This window comes from Myotis brandtii, unplaced genomic scaffold (assembly GCF_000412655.1).
Source record: "Myotis brandtii unplaced genomic scaffold, ASM41265v1 scaffold68, whole genome shotgun sequence".
Classification (NCBI taxonomy): domain Eukaryota; kingdom Metazoa; phylum Chordata; class Mammalia; order Chiroptera; family Vespertilionidae; genus Myotis; species Myotis brandtii.
In genome coordinates, this window is record NW_005370657.1 from 2,125,771 (window position 1) to 2,142,003 (window position 16,233).

A 16,233-nucleotide genomic window follows, 5' to 3' on the forward strand; every position below is an offset into this window, starting at 1 on the left:
GGTGCAGTGGGTGGGAGGTCAGGACCCTAGACGCCCCATCACCAGGGGCCTGTGCCCACTCCCAGCTCAGCCCTCCTCTCCCGAGATCCTGGCTGCACGGCCTTGGGGGCGCCTGCCGCTCACCCGAGCTGCGCCTGGCGGGGCAGCTGGAGGCTGTGGGGTGCAGTGGTTCGGAGCGCGGGCCTGGGGACCTGCCATATCCGGTTACTTAATGTGAGACCTTGGGCAGATTTCCTCTCCTTCAAAATGGAGATAAAAATTACGAAGTTGCAGTTATAAAGCCCCTGTCACAGAGCAGGTCTCAAAAAATGTGCATTGCCAGATTCCTGGAGGCACGCCAACCTTGACCCTGGAGTGGGCGTGGGAGCCTTGCCCAACATTGTACTCTCTGCTTCGGGTGAACTTACAACATCCTTTAAAGGGCCTCTCTTTGCATTTTGGTGGACTCCTCAGTAGTTGGCAGAGATCAATTGTCCTTTTTCTGACTTTGTAATAAAAGTAAACTAGGAGCATGAACACTGTTGAACCTCAGAGAGAAGGCAGGAGGGGGGTGGGTGGGAAGAGATCAACCAATGGACTTGTATGCATATGTGCATAACACGTGGACCTGTGGACACATATGGGTGGTGAGGGCTTGGGGGGAGGGGGAGGACAGGAGTGGGCTGGAAGAGGTTTGGTGGGCGGGGGAAAGGAGGACCTAGGTAATAGGTTCAACAATAAAGATTTTTCTTAAAAAGTAAACTAGGAACCCTAACCGGTTTGGCTCGGTGGATAGAGCGACGGCCTGCGGACTGAAAGGTCCCAGGTTCGATTCCGGTCAAGGGCAAGTACCTTGGTTGCGGGCACATCACCAGTAGGAGGTGTGCAGGAGGCAGCTGATCCATGTTTCTCTCTCATTGATGTTTCTAACTCTCTATCCCTCTCCCTTCCTCTCTGTAAAAAAATCAATAAAATATATTTTTAAAAAGAGTAAACTAGGAGTCAAAGACACTAGCTCTTCTTCAAGATATAAAGCTGACTTCCTGATGCTACTTCATCCTTTGCAAGCAGGAACTCTCTCTCCAGGATCCATCCAGTAGCCATCTTCTAATACGTTACCCTTTGTTAAACACTGTGCACTTTATAAACATGACCTCCTTTAATACACAACCCCAGGAGGTAGTCATCTATTATTTACCCCCCTTTACCCCCCATTTTATCCAAAAGGGAACTGGGGTTCAGAGAGGGTAAGTGACATATCTGAAGTCACACAGCTACATGTTAGACTTCAGATGAGCTCCCTTGTCTCTCTGACTCCAGACAGGAACTTCTTACGGCAACAGAATATTCTGAACACAGAATTTTAAGTAACCGGTTTCTAACTGCAGGCACCTGAGCAGAGAGTCTCACTCTACTATTCCTCTTGAGCTGTTTCCTTGAGATTTGTCCCCATGAGTAAGATCAGTGAACCCAAGGGCACAGGAATGCATCATCTTGTCAAGCCAGGTTTCCACAGGACCACTGGGCTGATGATTCACATGTCCCCGAGTGAGGTCCTGTGTCCCCTGCAGACTAGCGGTAGGTAGGCCTCATCATTCTAACTGATTTTTGCTAAATTTGTTAACATGAGTTGGGGTCTTCCTGGCTGTAATACAGTACTTGCGTGTCGATAAGGACTATACAGACTAATATGTTCCTACGTATTTAACCTTTGTGCCAAGTGTTTCAAAGTTATTGGCCATCTGTCCATTGGACACTCGTTATTTCCCTTCTAGATTTACATTTATTCCCCACCTAATTGGGCCATTAAACTCATATCTTTTCCAGGCCCCTATCCTTGCTGTTGTTGAGCTGATCATAACCTCTATCAATTTATTTTCATTAGAAAATTGTCACTTCTTCACAATTGGAAACTTAAAGACCTAAAGTAACCACAAAGGATGGTCTGAAATTAAAACTTTAACTAAAAGCAGTTATGGTGGGTAGTCATGTCCTAGGCCGGTATATTCCATGACAAGGTCAATTTTTACCTTAACTGAGCCTATTGTCTTTTTGCATCTAAGATAACATACCTATGAAATGTCAGAGTAACTTGTAACTTCCCTCCCCCTCCACACACACACACATACACACATACACACACAACCAAATGCGCCAGGATGAGACCACAAATCCCTTCATTATTATTGTTATCATGTTAGTTGTTGACTGTTAACTATCCTGTACCTACCTAAGTAATGTGTCTGTCATTTTACTTTTTTTTTAAAAAAGTTTATAGTTTATTAATCCTCTCATGAAAAATCTGCACAACCATCACAGATAAAGTCACAGAAGAATCTTTACTCCTTCCTTTTGCCAGCACCAACATTGGCCTTCGCAGTCCCCCTGACTTTCTTCATTCTGTTCTTGCGTTCCTTTCTCTGTTTTCTTGAGGTCTTCTTCTTCTCATATAGGCCATGTCTTGCAAGTCTGTATTTGGTTTCGTTTTTCTTTGTGTAATCCAAGGAATCATAAATCATGCCAAAGCCAGTGGTCTTGCCACCACCCAAGTGGGTTCTGCATCCAAACACAAAGATGACATCAGGTGTGGTCTTATACATTTTGGCTAGTTTTTCCCGAATTTCTGTCTTGGGTACTGTTGCCTTCCCAGGGTGAAGGACATCAATGACCATTTGCTTCCGCTGAAGTAGTCTGTTGGTCATGAACTTCCTGGTCTGGATAGTTACCGTGTCATTCAAGATGAAGGTTAATCTTCAAGCAGCCAGGGAGGAAAAGAGCTATCATTTTACTTTTTATCCAATCCCAGAGGTTTCTCTGCTTTGCTTTCTCCCGCTTCCCTAATCTATCACCAATGGATTTCTGTAACCCACCTACGTCTCCTCCTTTGATTGAAATGTATAAACAAAGTTTAAAAAAACAACAACACACAAACCTGCCATTCTCCAGAGCATTATCCCAATCAGTTGAGATTCTGCTTCCTGGAAATTGTCAACAGTTTGGCTCAAATAAATTCACAAAAATTCTTTACAGGTTTAAATGTTTTTACATTAACAATCCCAGCACAAGCAGAAGGCAACCAATTTGGTGTGTCTCTCTCACATAAATGTTTCTCTCCCTCTCTCTTGCCCCCCCTCATTCTCTCTCTAAAAAAAAATAAAATAAAATAAAATGGAAAAGATATCCTCAGGTGAGGATTATAAACTAGTAATTATTATTATTATTCTTGGTCAGCAAGAAAGCAAAAGAGAAAGAATGACTTTGAGAGCCCCCACCGTTTTCCATGAAGCCTTTTCTCACTCCCTGGAGAAATAGCTTGCTCTCTCCTCTCCCCTGTCTCACCTGTGCAGCTTCTGGATGGGCCTGTGCCCTGCTGACCCCCACCGGGCCCAGATGCTGCCTCTGGCGTCCTCCCTGCCTTCATTTTCTTCCTGATCTGCCCTCTTCTGGTTCCCTGCTGATCCTACCACACCACCCCTTGTAACTGGCGGCTGGCACTCTCTACTTCTCCTTTGTATTAACCACAGTGGTAATTACTTACTTACTTGTACAGTTATGAGTTTAATATCTGTGTCCCCCACCACTAGCTTGTAAAGTCTGTGAGGATGAGACCTTGTCTGACTTCTGTCTGGCTGTTTCTCCAGTGCTTGGTACTCAATAAAAATTAGTTGAATTAATAGATAATGAGTGGTTGCCTGTTTTTGCTTCTGAGTTCCTTGAGGGCAGGGCCTGTTTAATTACCTCGGCACCCTGCGGAGAACCTGGTACTGAATGGGCAGCACTAAGTATTTGCTGAGTGAAACAAAGAATGAATAAATGAACTGAGAGAATGAACCCCCATTTGTCTTCCCCTTTTACCTTCATCACACCTCACCACCCGTCTCCACATCTGAGTAAATGGTCACCTGGTCTTGACCAGTCCCTATCTTTAGCTTCCCTTGATCCATAAGGACGACAGGTGAGAGGAGAAAGGCCTTCCACATGTGTAAGGAGTTCTCATTGGAAAAATAAGTTTTTCAGGACTTTGCATGGGGCCTCTCTACCCCAGCTCTTGCAAAGGACACACCTACTGGTCAGAAAGGGTGGCCACACTCCAGGAGAGGGCATATGAATACATACAGGACCACTTTTTTTGTGATCCTATATTCATCAAAGCCATTAATTGCCAAGTTTCATACACGCACTTCCACATACTGTGGTAGGCGGTGTTGTATTCTGGTTAAGAGGATGGAGAAGTCCTTATAGAGTTGCTTTGGGTGACCACTTAATCTTTTTATTTTTTCTTACTCATCTGAAAATGGGACCTAATATTACGGAATTTCCTTTTGAAATAAAGGATGTATTCCTGTTCCCATTTAAACATTCCTGGGATCAGAAGACATCTTACAATCAATGACTATATTTAATCTAGTTGTGTTTTTAAAAAAATATATTTTATTGATTTTTTACAGAGAAGAAGTGAGAGGAATAGAGAATTAGAAACATCGATCAACTGCCTCCTGCACACCCCCTACTGGGGATGTGCCTGCAACCAAGGTACATGCCCTTGACTGGAATCGAACCTGGGATCTTTCAGTCCGCAGGCCGACGCTCTATCCACTGAGCCAAACCGGTCAGGGCTGGTTGTGTTTTTTTGCCCACAAACACAGTCGGTAAATCCAGAGTATATCTCAGAATCAATGTCACTCTTGAAGGCTATGTCTTAAGTTGGATATTTTCTCACAGGCAAATGTCTGACTCAAGTCAGTAAAGTGAAGACATCTGCAAAGACCTAGCCTGGTTTAAAAAGGTGACTTTGTGCTCTCAGTGTTATAAACCAGCATAAACCTGCCGGGCACGGCATGGATTTCAATGGAGGGAGCACACTGCATGGGAAGAGCATTCACGCCGCCACATGTGTTTAATGTAAAGCCATCCTGTCCGTCAAACATCGGACGGACCAGAAACATTGCTCGCCTTCCCGCAGAAGTCAGAGGGTTTTGCAGGATGACTTTGATGACCAAGACTCTTTAAAAAAGGTGCCTGGGGAGATGGAACCTTTTCCCTCTAAGTAAATTTTTCTAGAGCAAATAGTTTGTTTGACTTTAGACATGACTTCAGCTCTTTCTTGAGCTGAGAGATGTTTAAAATTAAGTCATGGCATCTGATTGATTGAAAGCCTCACTAAGATTTCAAATATGAGGATCTGAAGAGGAGGTGTCTCTTTAATCCCTTTTTGTCCTTCTGCTTGTCCTTTAGTCCTTCCCTCCTCACAAGAGAATCAGAACAGAGGGGAGCCCTTTGGGAACAGAGCCCTGTGGGATGGTCCCAGGCATTGTGGAGGAAGGAGCAGAGTCTATCTTTGTTTCTTTTTCTTTTCTTTTTTTTAAAATATATTTTTATTTATTTTAGAGAAGAAGGGAGAGGGAGAAAGAGAAACATCAATGATGAGAGAAAATCATTGATCGGCTCCCTTCTGCATGCCCCCTACTGGGGATTGAACCTGCAACCCTGGCATGTGCCCTGACCAGGAATTGAACCATTCATAGGTCGATGCTCAACCACTGAGCCACGCCAACTGGGCTGTTTCTTTTTCTTTTAATCAACTTTATGTAATAAGGCATAATGAGGTTTAAAAATATATATATGTTTTTATTGATTTCAGAGAGAGAAAGGGAATGGGAGAGAGAGATAGAAACATCAATAATAAGCATCGATCGGCCTGCACGCCCCCTATTGGGGATGGAGCCTACAACCTGGGCATGTGCCCTGACTTCCTGATTCATGGATCGATGCTCAACAACTGAGCCACACTGGCTGGGCCATAATGCGTTTTGACCAATGTAAACATTTGGGAACTGCCAGCATGACCTTTGCTGTTCGGACTACTGCTGGGCATGGGGAGGGTGCTCAGAAGCTGATTTTTGATCCTGCTTCCTAGAAACCTTGTGCATCTCATGTTGCTTGTTCACACAGTAGACGACAGTGACTCAGGGGGTCCCGACAGGGGAGGTAAGACCTGCTGGGCAGCAAGCACGCAGTGCTTGGGAGACCTCTGTTATGATAGATGGTTGCATTTTTATTCACATAACACATATTTATTGAGTGCTAATTAAGTGCCAAACATTGCTCTAGGTGTTGGGGATATAGACGTGGACAGGAAAAAAAAAATCTGTGCCTTCTGGACCGTACGTGCTATTAGGGAAAGAGAGGCATAAACTACAAAACATACACCATGTAAGACGGGGAGAAGGGCTATGGCAAATAAACAGGGAATGGGGAAGGGGAGAGTTCTGAACGTACGTCCTTCTCTATCAAACACGAGGATGCTCACAGCTGCAGGGTGAGGAGGGGCTCATGGCACCTGCCTTCCTGACTTTAATCGTCCTCCCTCTGACACCGAGCTGGGGTTTGCCTGAGCCCTGTGTACCTGCCCCGCTCTGATCAGTGCTCTTCTGCTGGGTTCCTCCAGGATCTGCTCCTCCCTAGCTCCTGGGTCCCCTTTGTCCCTGGTCTCAGCTCTGTCGTCCTGTCCACCATCTCTGGCCCAGAGTTGGGCTGGCTTTGTTTTTAGGTTCAGTGCTCCCACCATTACTAGACATTCTTTCACTGCATTTCCAAGATTGGGACACATGGTAAAAGCCAGGAACCTTGGTTTTCTCGTAAAACGGACTTGGTCATAGTGCCTGCCCCGGATGGTTGTTATGAGGATCCTACGGGATAACAGGTGAAGTGGTTTTCAGAGCCTGGCACTTGGAAGGGTGCTGAATCCATAGGAGCTGTTAACACGTGAGGCACTGAGCTGATGGAAGGATGTGCGGACAGCGCAGTGTGCACCTGGCTTTCTCTCTCCCTTCCCCCAACCCCCCACTGTCATTCTGGCTTCCCTTTCATCAGGGGGCTTAACTCCATGGAATCTTTGCCTCTGGCCACTTACTGAGAAAAACTCTTCAACTGATCTGCTGCCTCCCTCGTTGCCCCCACTCTCATTGCCTGGAGAACAGCCTCCGTTCAAAGGGGATGATGCCTTTCTTGTCAGTCAAGACTCAAGAAGACACGGGTATCTGGGCCCTTTCTGTATTCCTAGTGCCCTGGTTTGGAAGGCACTGTTTTTCTCCTCTCTGAAAACAAGTAGCCTTTGAGAACACGCCGACGCCCAGGCTACGCTAGTCTAGGGTGCCCCTCTGCGCTAAGAGAACCTCAGTGTCTCGGCATGGACCCTTCTCCTGGCTGGAACCAGAGCACCTTCCTTACTTCCCAACTGGGAAGCCTGCCTCAGTGGACAATCGACACTGTAACACTTATTTTTTAACTTGGCCCCCCCTTCCCCCTGTTCTCCCAAGACATTCAGACAAGGGGGTAACCTCTCCCACTTCCCTCTTCCCTTGAGCTTCTGCTTGCGTCTTTGTCCTTGAGCTCCCGGGGTTTTGACAGAGTTGGACATGCTCATCAGCTTTGGCTTCTTAGGCAGACCTTTCAGCCCTGAAGTCTGTCTAGGGGAGGCTGAACTTCCGGTCAGGCGATAAACGGAGAACAGCGTCCATGGTCAGAGCTCACTGAACAAAGTTCAGATGCTTAACCTCCCTGCACTTTGGCTTCCTCGTCGGTAAAGTGGAGATAGTAAGAAGCGTTCCCACCCCGAAGGGCTGTTGGGAGGAGTGCAATGAGATCATGACTGTGAAGCACTTTACCAAGTGCCTCAGGTATAATAACCACACAAAACCAGGAGCTCATATGTTCACGTCGGGCTTTGTTCGGATGAGTCCTATTTTCCTGCCGAGGTTTCTCTGTTCTGGCCAGCCAGCTACCTGGGAGCTGTCGCACTGAGCCCTGGGCATCCGCGGACTCGTCTGTCAGGGTTAAGCAGCCCGGCACAGGGACCTTATCTAGCTCTCTCACAATTCTTAGAAGTCACCAGCACTTCCTGTTGTCAGGGCTTCCTGTGACTTGACTCTTGTTCCTTACTGTGGTCCCTGGGCCCAGCACGAAGCTGGGCATAAGGCAAGTGCTCAATAAATGTTTTAAAACAAGGAACAAAGAAAGGACTAGAAGCAGTCAGGCTCCAGTTGGCTCCACTACCATGAGATGGCTCAGAACCAGGGACTAGAGACTCACGGAGCCTCCTGAGGGGGCAGCGCTCCAGCCGCCCTGCCTGCAGGAAGACCATCCCCTGCCAGGCCAGCCCTCCCCGGTCCTCACTCCAACCTCCTCTCGAAACTGCTGCCACCTGCCTTTCCACAGAGCTGAAAAACAGGCGGTTTGCCTCTAAGAAATGAGCAACAGCAAAGTCCCAGGTTCTAAGGGCAGTGTGTAACTGCCATTATCCTCTCCCCACGGGTGAGTTCACGGTCACTGGGAACATTCCTTTCAATAAAATGTGTGGAGCACTTCCTTAAGTTTTGCTGAGCCTTCAGCCTCTAGATCTCTCTCCAGTTAAACATCCTCAGCAGAAAGGCCACCTTGAATTCTAAAGCCACAAAGACAGTTTCAGGAAACCTAGAAACTCAGCAGAAAGAATTGGAGGCAAACCTACAAGCAAGGCCGTTTCTTTACGCAATAGAATTCAAGCTGTATTGTTGGCTCAGGAATCTCTCCCAGCACCCACTGTTTCCTTTGCTGTGTCTCACTCCTGCAGGTGGGAATGCTGTTTCTAGCAGGATGAGGAGATACACGGAGAGCTCACTCGGCCCCGCGGCGGTCTGCTATGGAGGATGGTACTCTGCTGGAGTTTGAGCTGCCATTTGGGGGACTGTCCCATTTAAAGAACAAGTGAATTAAAATTGAGCACGGGGAGCTACAATCACACACAACAACATGGAGGAAGCCTAGAAACCATAACATTGAGCGAAAGAAGACAGACACGGGGCATGCACTGTATGACCCCGTTTATGTAAAGTTCAAAGACGGGCAAAACTGATCTATGGTGCTACTAGTCAGGACAGGTTCCTCTTGGAAAGAGGAATGGGGGCAATTTTGAGCCCCATCTTTCTTATCTGGGTACTGATGACACTGGTATGTTCATTTTGTGAAAATTCATTGAGCTGCACATTTATAATCTGTGCTCTTTTACGCCTGGTCATACTTCAATGACAAAAAAGCAAGTGCACGTGGCCAGCAGGAACTCCTGGGGTCCCGGGCTGAATCACACAGTGACGATGCAAGCCTTTGTGTAAATTTCTTTAAGCTTAAACTAACTCTCAGAGAGACAAAGGAATAGCGTACCCTGCCCGGCTTTCTTGTGTCCACAGGGGTCATTCGATTCTACCGAGAAAGCTTTCCTTTCCTTGTGAGCAGGGGAGGGACTCTCACCCAGGGCACAAGCTCTGTCTCATGACCTCCGACGGTGGCTGCTAGCAAGCACAGCTGCTGACAGGAGAAAACCTTTTAAGAACATGTCACAATTTCCCCTGGAGCAGGTAAGAGTCTTATCTGAGGAGGGGCTCCCAACAGCAGATTCCTCGCTGCCCTTCCGTCTTGCCTAATTTTACCCCGAGCGCTACTCTGATCACAGGACAAGCTGCCGCCCAGGTATTCTGCAGAAAGCCACGGTGACGTTCATCCTGCCCAAGGCAGGGGGCTCTTCGGGGTCTGGATTTCTGAAAGGGGCCGCTTCTGACTGATAAGATTACTCAGAGAACAAGAAGACACTTTTTAAAGTCTGCCACGCTAGTCATTCCAAGTTCAAAAATAAAATCCAGCTGAATTATCCTCTGCCTCCATTTGTAACAGGGGGAGGGACCCGGAGAAGCAGAAGCAGCTCGGCCGGCCAGGGTGTGACTTGTATATGATGTGGTTTGAGACCAGCTCTCAGTTGCTGATGGCACGCACCAGGCTGCGACAGCTGCGCACAGGCCGGTGGGGGTGCAGCAGGGCCCTCCCAGTGAGTTGGCACATTTGAGTCCCGAAGGGGGGAGCAACTTGAGTGTGACAGAGCGGACTTTCAATACCCAGTAATTCCTACAGCAGTTCCTGGGTGGCTGTTTACAACAAATCTACAATCTGCTGGGTGACTGAATTTACAAGAGGGACTACAACCAATAATGGAACATGCATTTTCAGCTCTCACCGAACGAGAATTTGATGTCTCCTGTCTCTCACCTTTCCCCTGCCATGCCCAAGCCTTCCTAAAGACTGTGGGAGACCGTTCTGACTTCAGCTGAACAACCTGTGGGATGTCAGGCTGCGTGCTATAAGGAACACAGATGTGTAATGAACACAGACACAACAGGTCATCCCACCCTCTGGTGCTCACAGAGCTTAGCGATGTACACACAGATGATGCCTGCATGAGTGACACTGCCTCAGCTTCACGGGGCTCCTGAAGGACACGTGACACTGAGATTGGAAGAGCAGCGAAAGCTTCTGAGAGGAGGTGGCTTTAGAAATGGACTTTATTTTGGGCAGGACTAAGGGGCAGGATTCTGGCAGGAGGAGGACAAAGTGGGCATCTTCCGCAGAGGGAACATCAGTAATGCTCATGGGTATAGGGAAGTTGAGGGCAGGTTCAAGGAATATGGGATTGCACTGGAGAGTAGAAGTGATAGAAGAGAGAAACAGTGAGAACAAAAGGAAAGGAAGCCTAAGCCCAAAGGGTTTGGGCCTATTTGGTAGGAATTGGGGACTCCTGGAAGTTTCAAAGCAGCTTGGTGACATGCTGAAGAGTGAGGTTGACAGAGGTGTGCAGGATGAGGTGGAGTGGGGAGACCAGGCTGGCTCAGCAATCTAGGTAAGAGATAATGAGGATGGGGCGGTGACAGCCACCTCCAAGCCATTAAAGAACTGCACTCAACTGAGTGCGTGGGGATGGGGTTCTTGAGATTCCCTGCCCGCCGCCCTCTGTCATGACCTTCATGGAGAGAAGAGGGTGAGCAGTACCCTTTTTGAGGACATTAGTGGAACAATTTTTGACTTACATGAAAGGAACTGCTAGTTGGAATTTGGCTGGCATGCATGAGTGCCAGAGGCAAAAATCCCATTGAAGAAAATCAAGTTTAGAAGGAGCGTCTGCAGTTCTTGTTCTCAGACTACTGTACCTGGGTTAACAACCATCCCACCCCCATCCATTAGGCTACCAGGAGTTTTTAGTATTGCCCTAGTCCATCACCGACTTTGAACTTGGCCTACCTGGGCTCATGGTAGCTCCTCCCTCCAGGCATGTTCCACACCCAGGGAACCACACTGGCAAGCCTAGTATTTGTCACTCAGCCCACGTAGGGAATGCAGCACAAACAACACGTCTTGGGTCATTTCATTCTATCGGGTTAATCTTCCCGACCGCTCTGATTATCGCCTATGAAATCACGTCCACACTCTTCAGTCTGGGATGTGTGGCCCTACGTGACCTGGGGCACCACCACAGCGTAATTGTCACGCGCTTGGCCTTCAGAGTCAGATGACCTAGTTTGGAATTCTGGCTCTGCCACTTAACCTCTCTGAGCCTTAGTTTTTCCTTACTTTCCCAGCCAGGCTGTAGTAAAGATCTAGAGATATCATATGTAAAGAATGTAGCAGAGTCCAGCGTGCAGTAAACGCTCAGTAGTTGACATCCGTTACCATAGTAACAACTTGGCCCCAAGCTGTATACACTTTCCTACTGTATTCCCACAGCTCCTTACATATTTCCCCACCTCCACGCTTTTCTTAATACTTTCCTTCTGGGTAAGGTTGGCCTCTTCTTAACCCGAAGTTTCAAAGGTCAGATGCTAACCTGGGCCCTGCTCAGATGCTCACACACTAGGAAGGCTTCCACATGCCCCTCGCCACCCTGTGTGAGTCTGTGGTGCTTCTCGTTAGCATCAGAGCGGGCCCAGTCTTATCTGCTTCTAGCATGTGATCTCCAGGAGAGCAGGGATTTTTGTGTTATTGCCTATCCTCAGCATGTAGAACAGCACGTAGTGTTAAGCTCTTACTTCTTTTTTAAAATCCTCGCCCAAGGATATGGTATGTTTTTATTGATTTTAGAGAGGAGGGAGAAAGTGAGAGAGAAATAGAGAAACATTGATGTGAGAGAGAAGTATCGATCAGTTGCCTCCGTACACACCCTGACGGGATCAAACCTGCAACCTAGGTATGTGCCCGGATTGGGAATCAAACCTGCAATCATTTTGGTGCATGGGATAATTCTCCAACCAATTGAGCCACCCAGCCAGGGTTTACATTTAGTATTTTTAAAAATTTTTACTTATTGATTTGAGAGAGAGAAACATCAATTTGTTGTTCCATTTATGTATGCATTCATTGGTTGGTTCCTACATGTGTCCTGACTGGAAATCGAACTAGCAACTTTTTGCTGCACAGGACGACACCCAACCAACTGAGCCACATTGGCCAGGACTTACTTTTTTTTAAAAAAGGCATGACTCTGTCTACTAGATAATACGCTCTTTGAGGGCCTGTTACTGATTTGTTCTATAATTTCTATTGTGTCCTTGTGAATTCAATGTCCTGAACTATGGACGAATGACAAGAAAAGGGTTCTGCTCAAAAAAGGGGAGTGGGAAAATCCTCGGAGGCAGAAATAGGAACCATTGATGGGGAAGTTTCACCCCCTTTTACCCTCAGAATGACAGCGATGACTTAATTGAAAACCCAGGAGAGCAGGTAAGGGTAGCTCTATAGCTATTATAGGAAATGGCTGTAACTTGGGTCATGGCCTACAGGTGAATTAAGCTCAGTGGCTTAGACCACATTCACAGCTAAGAATGTCCTGATTACCAACCACAGTTAGGTCTGTTTGAGAAGTGTTCTCTTAAAGCTGATGGTTAAATCTTACTTACAGGTCTAGATTCATAAGGCTTAGCTACTTATATGACACAGACAGCAAAGGACCTATCCCAAACAGAAGTGTTTTTCACAACCTCTGAAGACAGCCAATCACCAGCCCAGGGCCAGAGCTGGTGGTCAATAAATATTCGGTAAATAAATGAGAGAATGAATGGGCCAGGGGATATAAAGCTACTTTTTAAGATTTCCACACATGTGTGTGCTAATACTTTTCAACTATATACTTTTTGAAGAATAAATATAATGCATTTAAGCATTACTGAATCCATAATAGTGTTTTGTGATTTTGAATTTTTCTTGGTCAACTATTGTCATGTTGTTGTTATTTTGTGTGTGTGTGTGTGTGTGTGTGTGTGTGTGTGTGTGTGTGTGTGTATTTTGGGGCGGGGGGAGGTTCTGCAAAATTTTCTAATATTTGAAAATGATCCTTCTACTTGAAAAGTAGAAACATTTGCCCTAAGATGCTTCTGAAACCACTTCCAGCAGAACCGCTAACACCTTCTTGGCAGAGTCCCCTGTGTGAGCCACAAGCTCACGGCTGCCCTATCTATTTCAGGTGGTCAAAAAAGCCCCACGCCGTGCTCCCTCAGAGCGGGCACGAGAAGCAAACTGTTGCTGTTGGCATGCAATCCCCCCAGTTGTCTCGCCCAGGTTCTGTTTGCCCACTACAACATTCTACTGTTACCTAAGGCTCAGATCAACCACTATTTGAATGCCGTCCAAAGCAACTTTTGGTCCTTAATCAATTGCCACAAATTTTAGTATTAGATGAAGCACCAAATAACATGTAGCCATCTGTTTTAGATTGTGCCAAAATGTCACTGAAAATATGACCTCTTCTAGAACAAGCTAGAGAGAAGTTCCAAAGGCCAAGGGCTTATCTGAGCCCCCTAACCACTGCTCTGGAATTTATCTCCAGGGTCTTGGCACCAGCAGCACCTGCTTATCTCTGGGTTGGTGGACCCCAACCAGCGTCTAGAAGAAATTAACAACAACAAAAAGAGTCACTTTTCTTCACTATAGGTCTAATCCTATATAATAAAAGGCTAACATGCAAGTCAACCGAACAGGGGAACGACTGGTCGAACGACTGATCGCTATGATGGGCACTGACCACCAGGGGACAGATGCTCAATGCAGGAGCTGCCCCCTGGTGGCCAGTGTGCTCCCACAGGGGGAGTGCCACTCAGCCAGAAGCCGGGCTCACGGCTGGTGAGCGCAGTGGCGGTGGCGGGAGCCTCTCCCGCCTCCGCAGCAGTGCTAAGGATGTCCGACTGACAGCTTAGGGGAGTGGGCCTAATTCGTCAGTTGGACATCCCCTGAGGGCTCCCAGACTGTGAGAGGGCGCAGGCTGAGCTGAGGGACCCCCCCCCCCCGCCAGTGCACGAATTTCGTGCACCGGGCCTCTAGTATATTTCATAAGGAGTATAGCAATTCAGTTTATCTGCTTCTAAAGCAAGTTGCCAACTGTAAGTTATTCTACTGACATGTTGGCTGAGCCAGACAGACATGGCTTTTCTCTAGTAGATATCATTATTTGATAAATCCCACTGCCCTCTTCTGCCTGACTTTACCTAAATCCAGTATTACAGCTAAGCACCTACTCAGATATAGAATCTGTCATTCAGGTTAGGAAAGAGGACCTATGCTTATCTTAGAATTCTCAGCTAACAGGCAAGTTCAGCAATACGTAGGTGACACTCAGCCGGAAGAGGGCACTTCCTAAGATTGCTAGGTGCCCGCACTTCCTAAGAAAGGTCTTTGACGAAGCAAACAGTCCATGACTGTAATTGGTAGGTAAGGACCGAACAATAAAATTTGCATTTATTCTTTTAAAATTCAGCAGTATTTACTGACTATGGTTCAGGACTGTGCCTGGAACAGCCACTTAGAGACACGGTTCCTATTTCCAAGGAGATCGCTGTCTCACAGGGGGGGTGTGGGGGGGTGTGGGTGTGTGTGTGTGTGAAGAATGCATGATATATATAAAGTTACAATACAGTGACAAATGCTACAGCAAAACTAAGTTCAAAATGAAATGGTGCCACTGAGAGAGGTGTGAATAACTATCAGGTGTGCTCAGGGAAGGCATTAAGAGATTATTTTTGCAGGAGTTTTCCAGGAGGACAAAGGTCTGGGAGCAGTGGATGAAAGAGATGAGTATTCAAGGCAGGGGAATCATCTGTGTGAGGCCCAAGGAGAGCAGCCAGGGCCCACATGGGGATCGGCAAACCAAAACGAACCAGTAGGCGAATGTCAGGTTGGGGTCCAATGCCAGGCTAAGGAGTTAAGACTGTCAGGTGGATCACAGGAGGTAATAGGATTAGATCTGCTTAGGAAGGAGGAGGTCTTGGAGCAGTCGAGCGGTGGGAGATTATACTAGGACTGGGGGCTATTGTGAGGCAGTGGCTGCCCCAGGCGCTGATAGGAACAGGGTGGGCCAGGTTGGGGCCCACCAATCCAGAGATAAGTAGGTGCTGCTGGTGCCAAGACCCTGGAGATAAATACCAGAACAGTGGTCAGGGGACCCAGAAAAGCCCCTGGCCTTTAGAATCCCTCTCTAGATTATTTATGTTCAAAATTTAACACCCAGGGCACCAGCAGGCAGTGTGGGGTTTTCTTTGGACATTCTGAATCCTTGAACAGGCAAGTCACCAGGAAGCAACAGAGCACATATAGCTCAGTGGAGCCCAGGACTCGGGCTGCCTGGGTTTGAGTCCTGGCTCTGTCGTCAGTTCTCCTGCTGGACAGGAACAGCACTAACCTACCTTGCAGGGCTGGTGTGAGGGTGCAGGGTTGATCCACAGAAAGGGCTTAGGACAGTGCAGAACATAGTAGGCCTGGGTAAATGTAGCACCATGAAAAAGTGAGCAGGTGGTTGGCTGTACCATGTGAAATTAAAGCTGCTCTGGTCTTATGAAACAGGAGGTCATGGTTTGATTCCTAGTCAGGGCACAAGCGCGGGTTGTGGCCTTAATCCCCACTGTGGGGTGTGCAGGAGGCAGCTGATCAATGATTCTCTTTCATCTTTGATGTTTCTCTCTCTCTCTCTCCCTCTCCCGTCCTCTCTGAAATCAATAAAAATATTAAAACAAATAAACAAATAAAGCTGCTCTGGTCTGAAGGGAACGGGGGTGGGGTCGTGCTCCTTTTGCCTGCCCATCCTTGTGTTAGGTATTGATGGAACGTCTCTACTAGTTTGCAAACCACTGGACTCTCCATTCCTGGGTTTAACTTCTACATGTATTTCCTGAACCCAAAGAATTCAAGTAGGGCCAGCCGATCCAGGCCTGGAACAGAATCTGGACGGAACAGTATTTCTCATAAGAGAGCAAAGTGCGACCACCGGAGGGCTGCCGGTGAGTCACCCATCACCTAAAGGCACCAGAGGCTAATCCCACCCAGGCCTGTGCTCCCCAGCACCGGAGGCTGTGCTCGTGCTCTGCAGGTGGAGAGGAACAACTGGGCGAACCTCCCCCTCAGACACAGACATCC

General features: G+C 47.3%; 2 protein-coding genes across 2 annotated transcripts in view; both read right to left on the bottom strand.

The window, feature by feature from the left end:
* Nucleotides 1–2,219, bottom strand: part of ZBTB34 (zinc finger and BTB domain containing 34) — a 22,338-nt gene extending 20,119 nt beyond the window's left edge. The window contains exon 1 of the mRNA XM_005881481.2: nucleotides 2,210–2,219. The gene's annotated coding sequence lies outside the window, so the exon portion shown is untranslated. The remainder of the gene's footprint in view (nucleotides 1–2,209) is intronic.
* Nucleotides 2,220–2,243: 24 nt separating this feature from the next.
* The window catches only part of LOC106723923 (40S ribosomal protein S24-like), a 15,515-nt gene continuing 1,525 nt past the window's right edge, over nucleotides 2,244–16,233 (bottom strand). Inside the window, exon 2 of the mRNA XM_014529349.1 lies at nucleotides 2,244–2,730. Within this exon, the coding sequence (XP_014384835.1) occupies nucleotides 2,319–2,730 (412 nt within the window). The 3' untranslated portion in view covers nucleotides 2,244–2,318. The remainder of the gene's footprint in view (nucleotides 2,731–16,233) is intronic.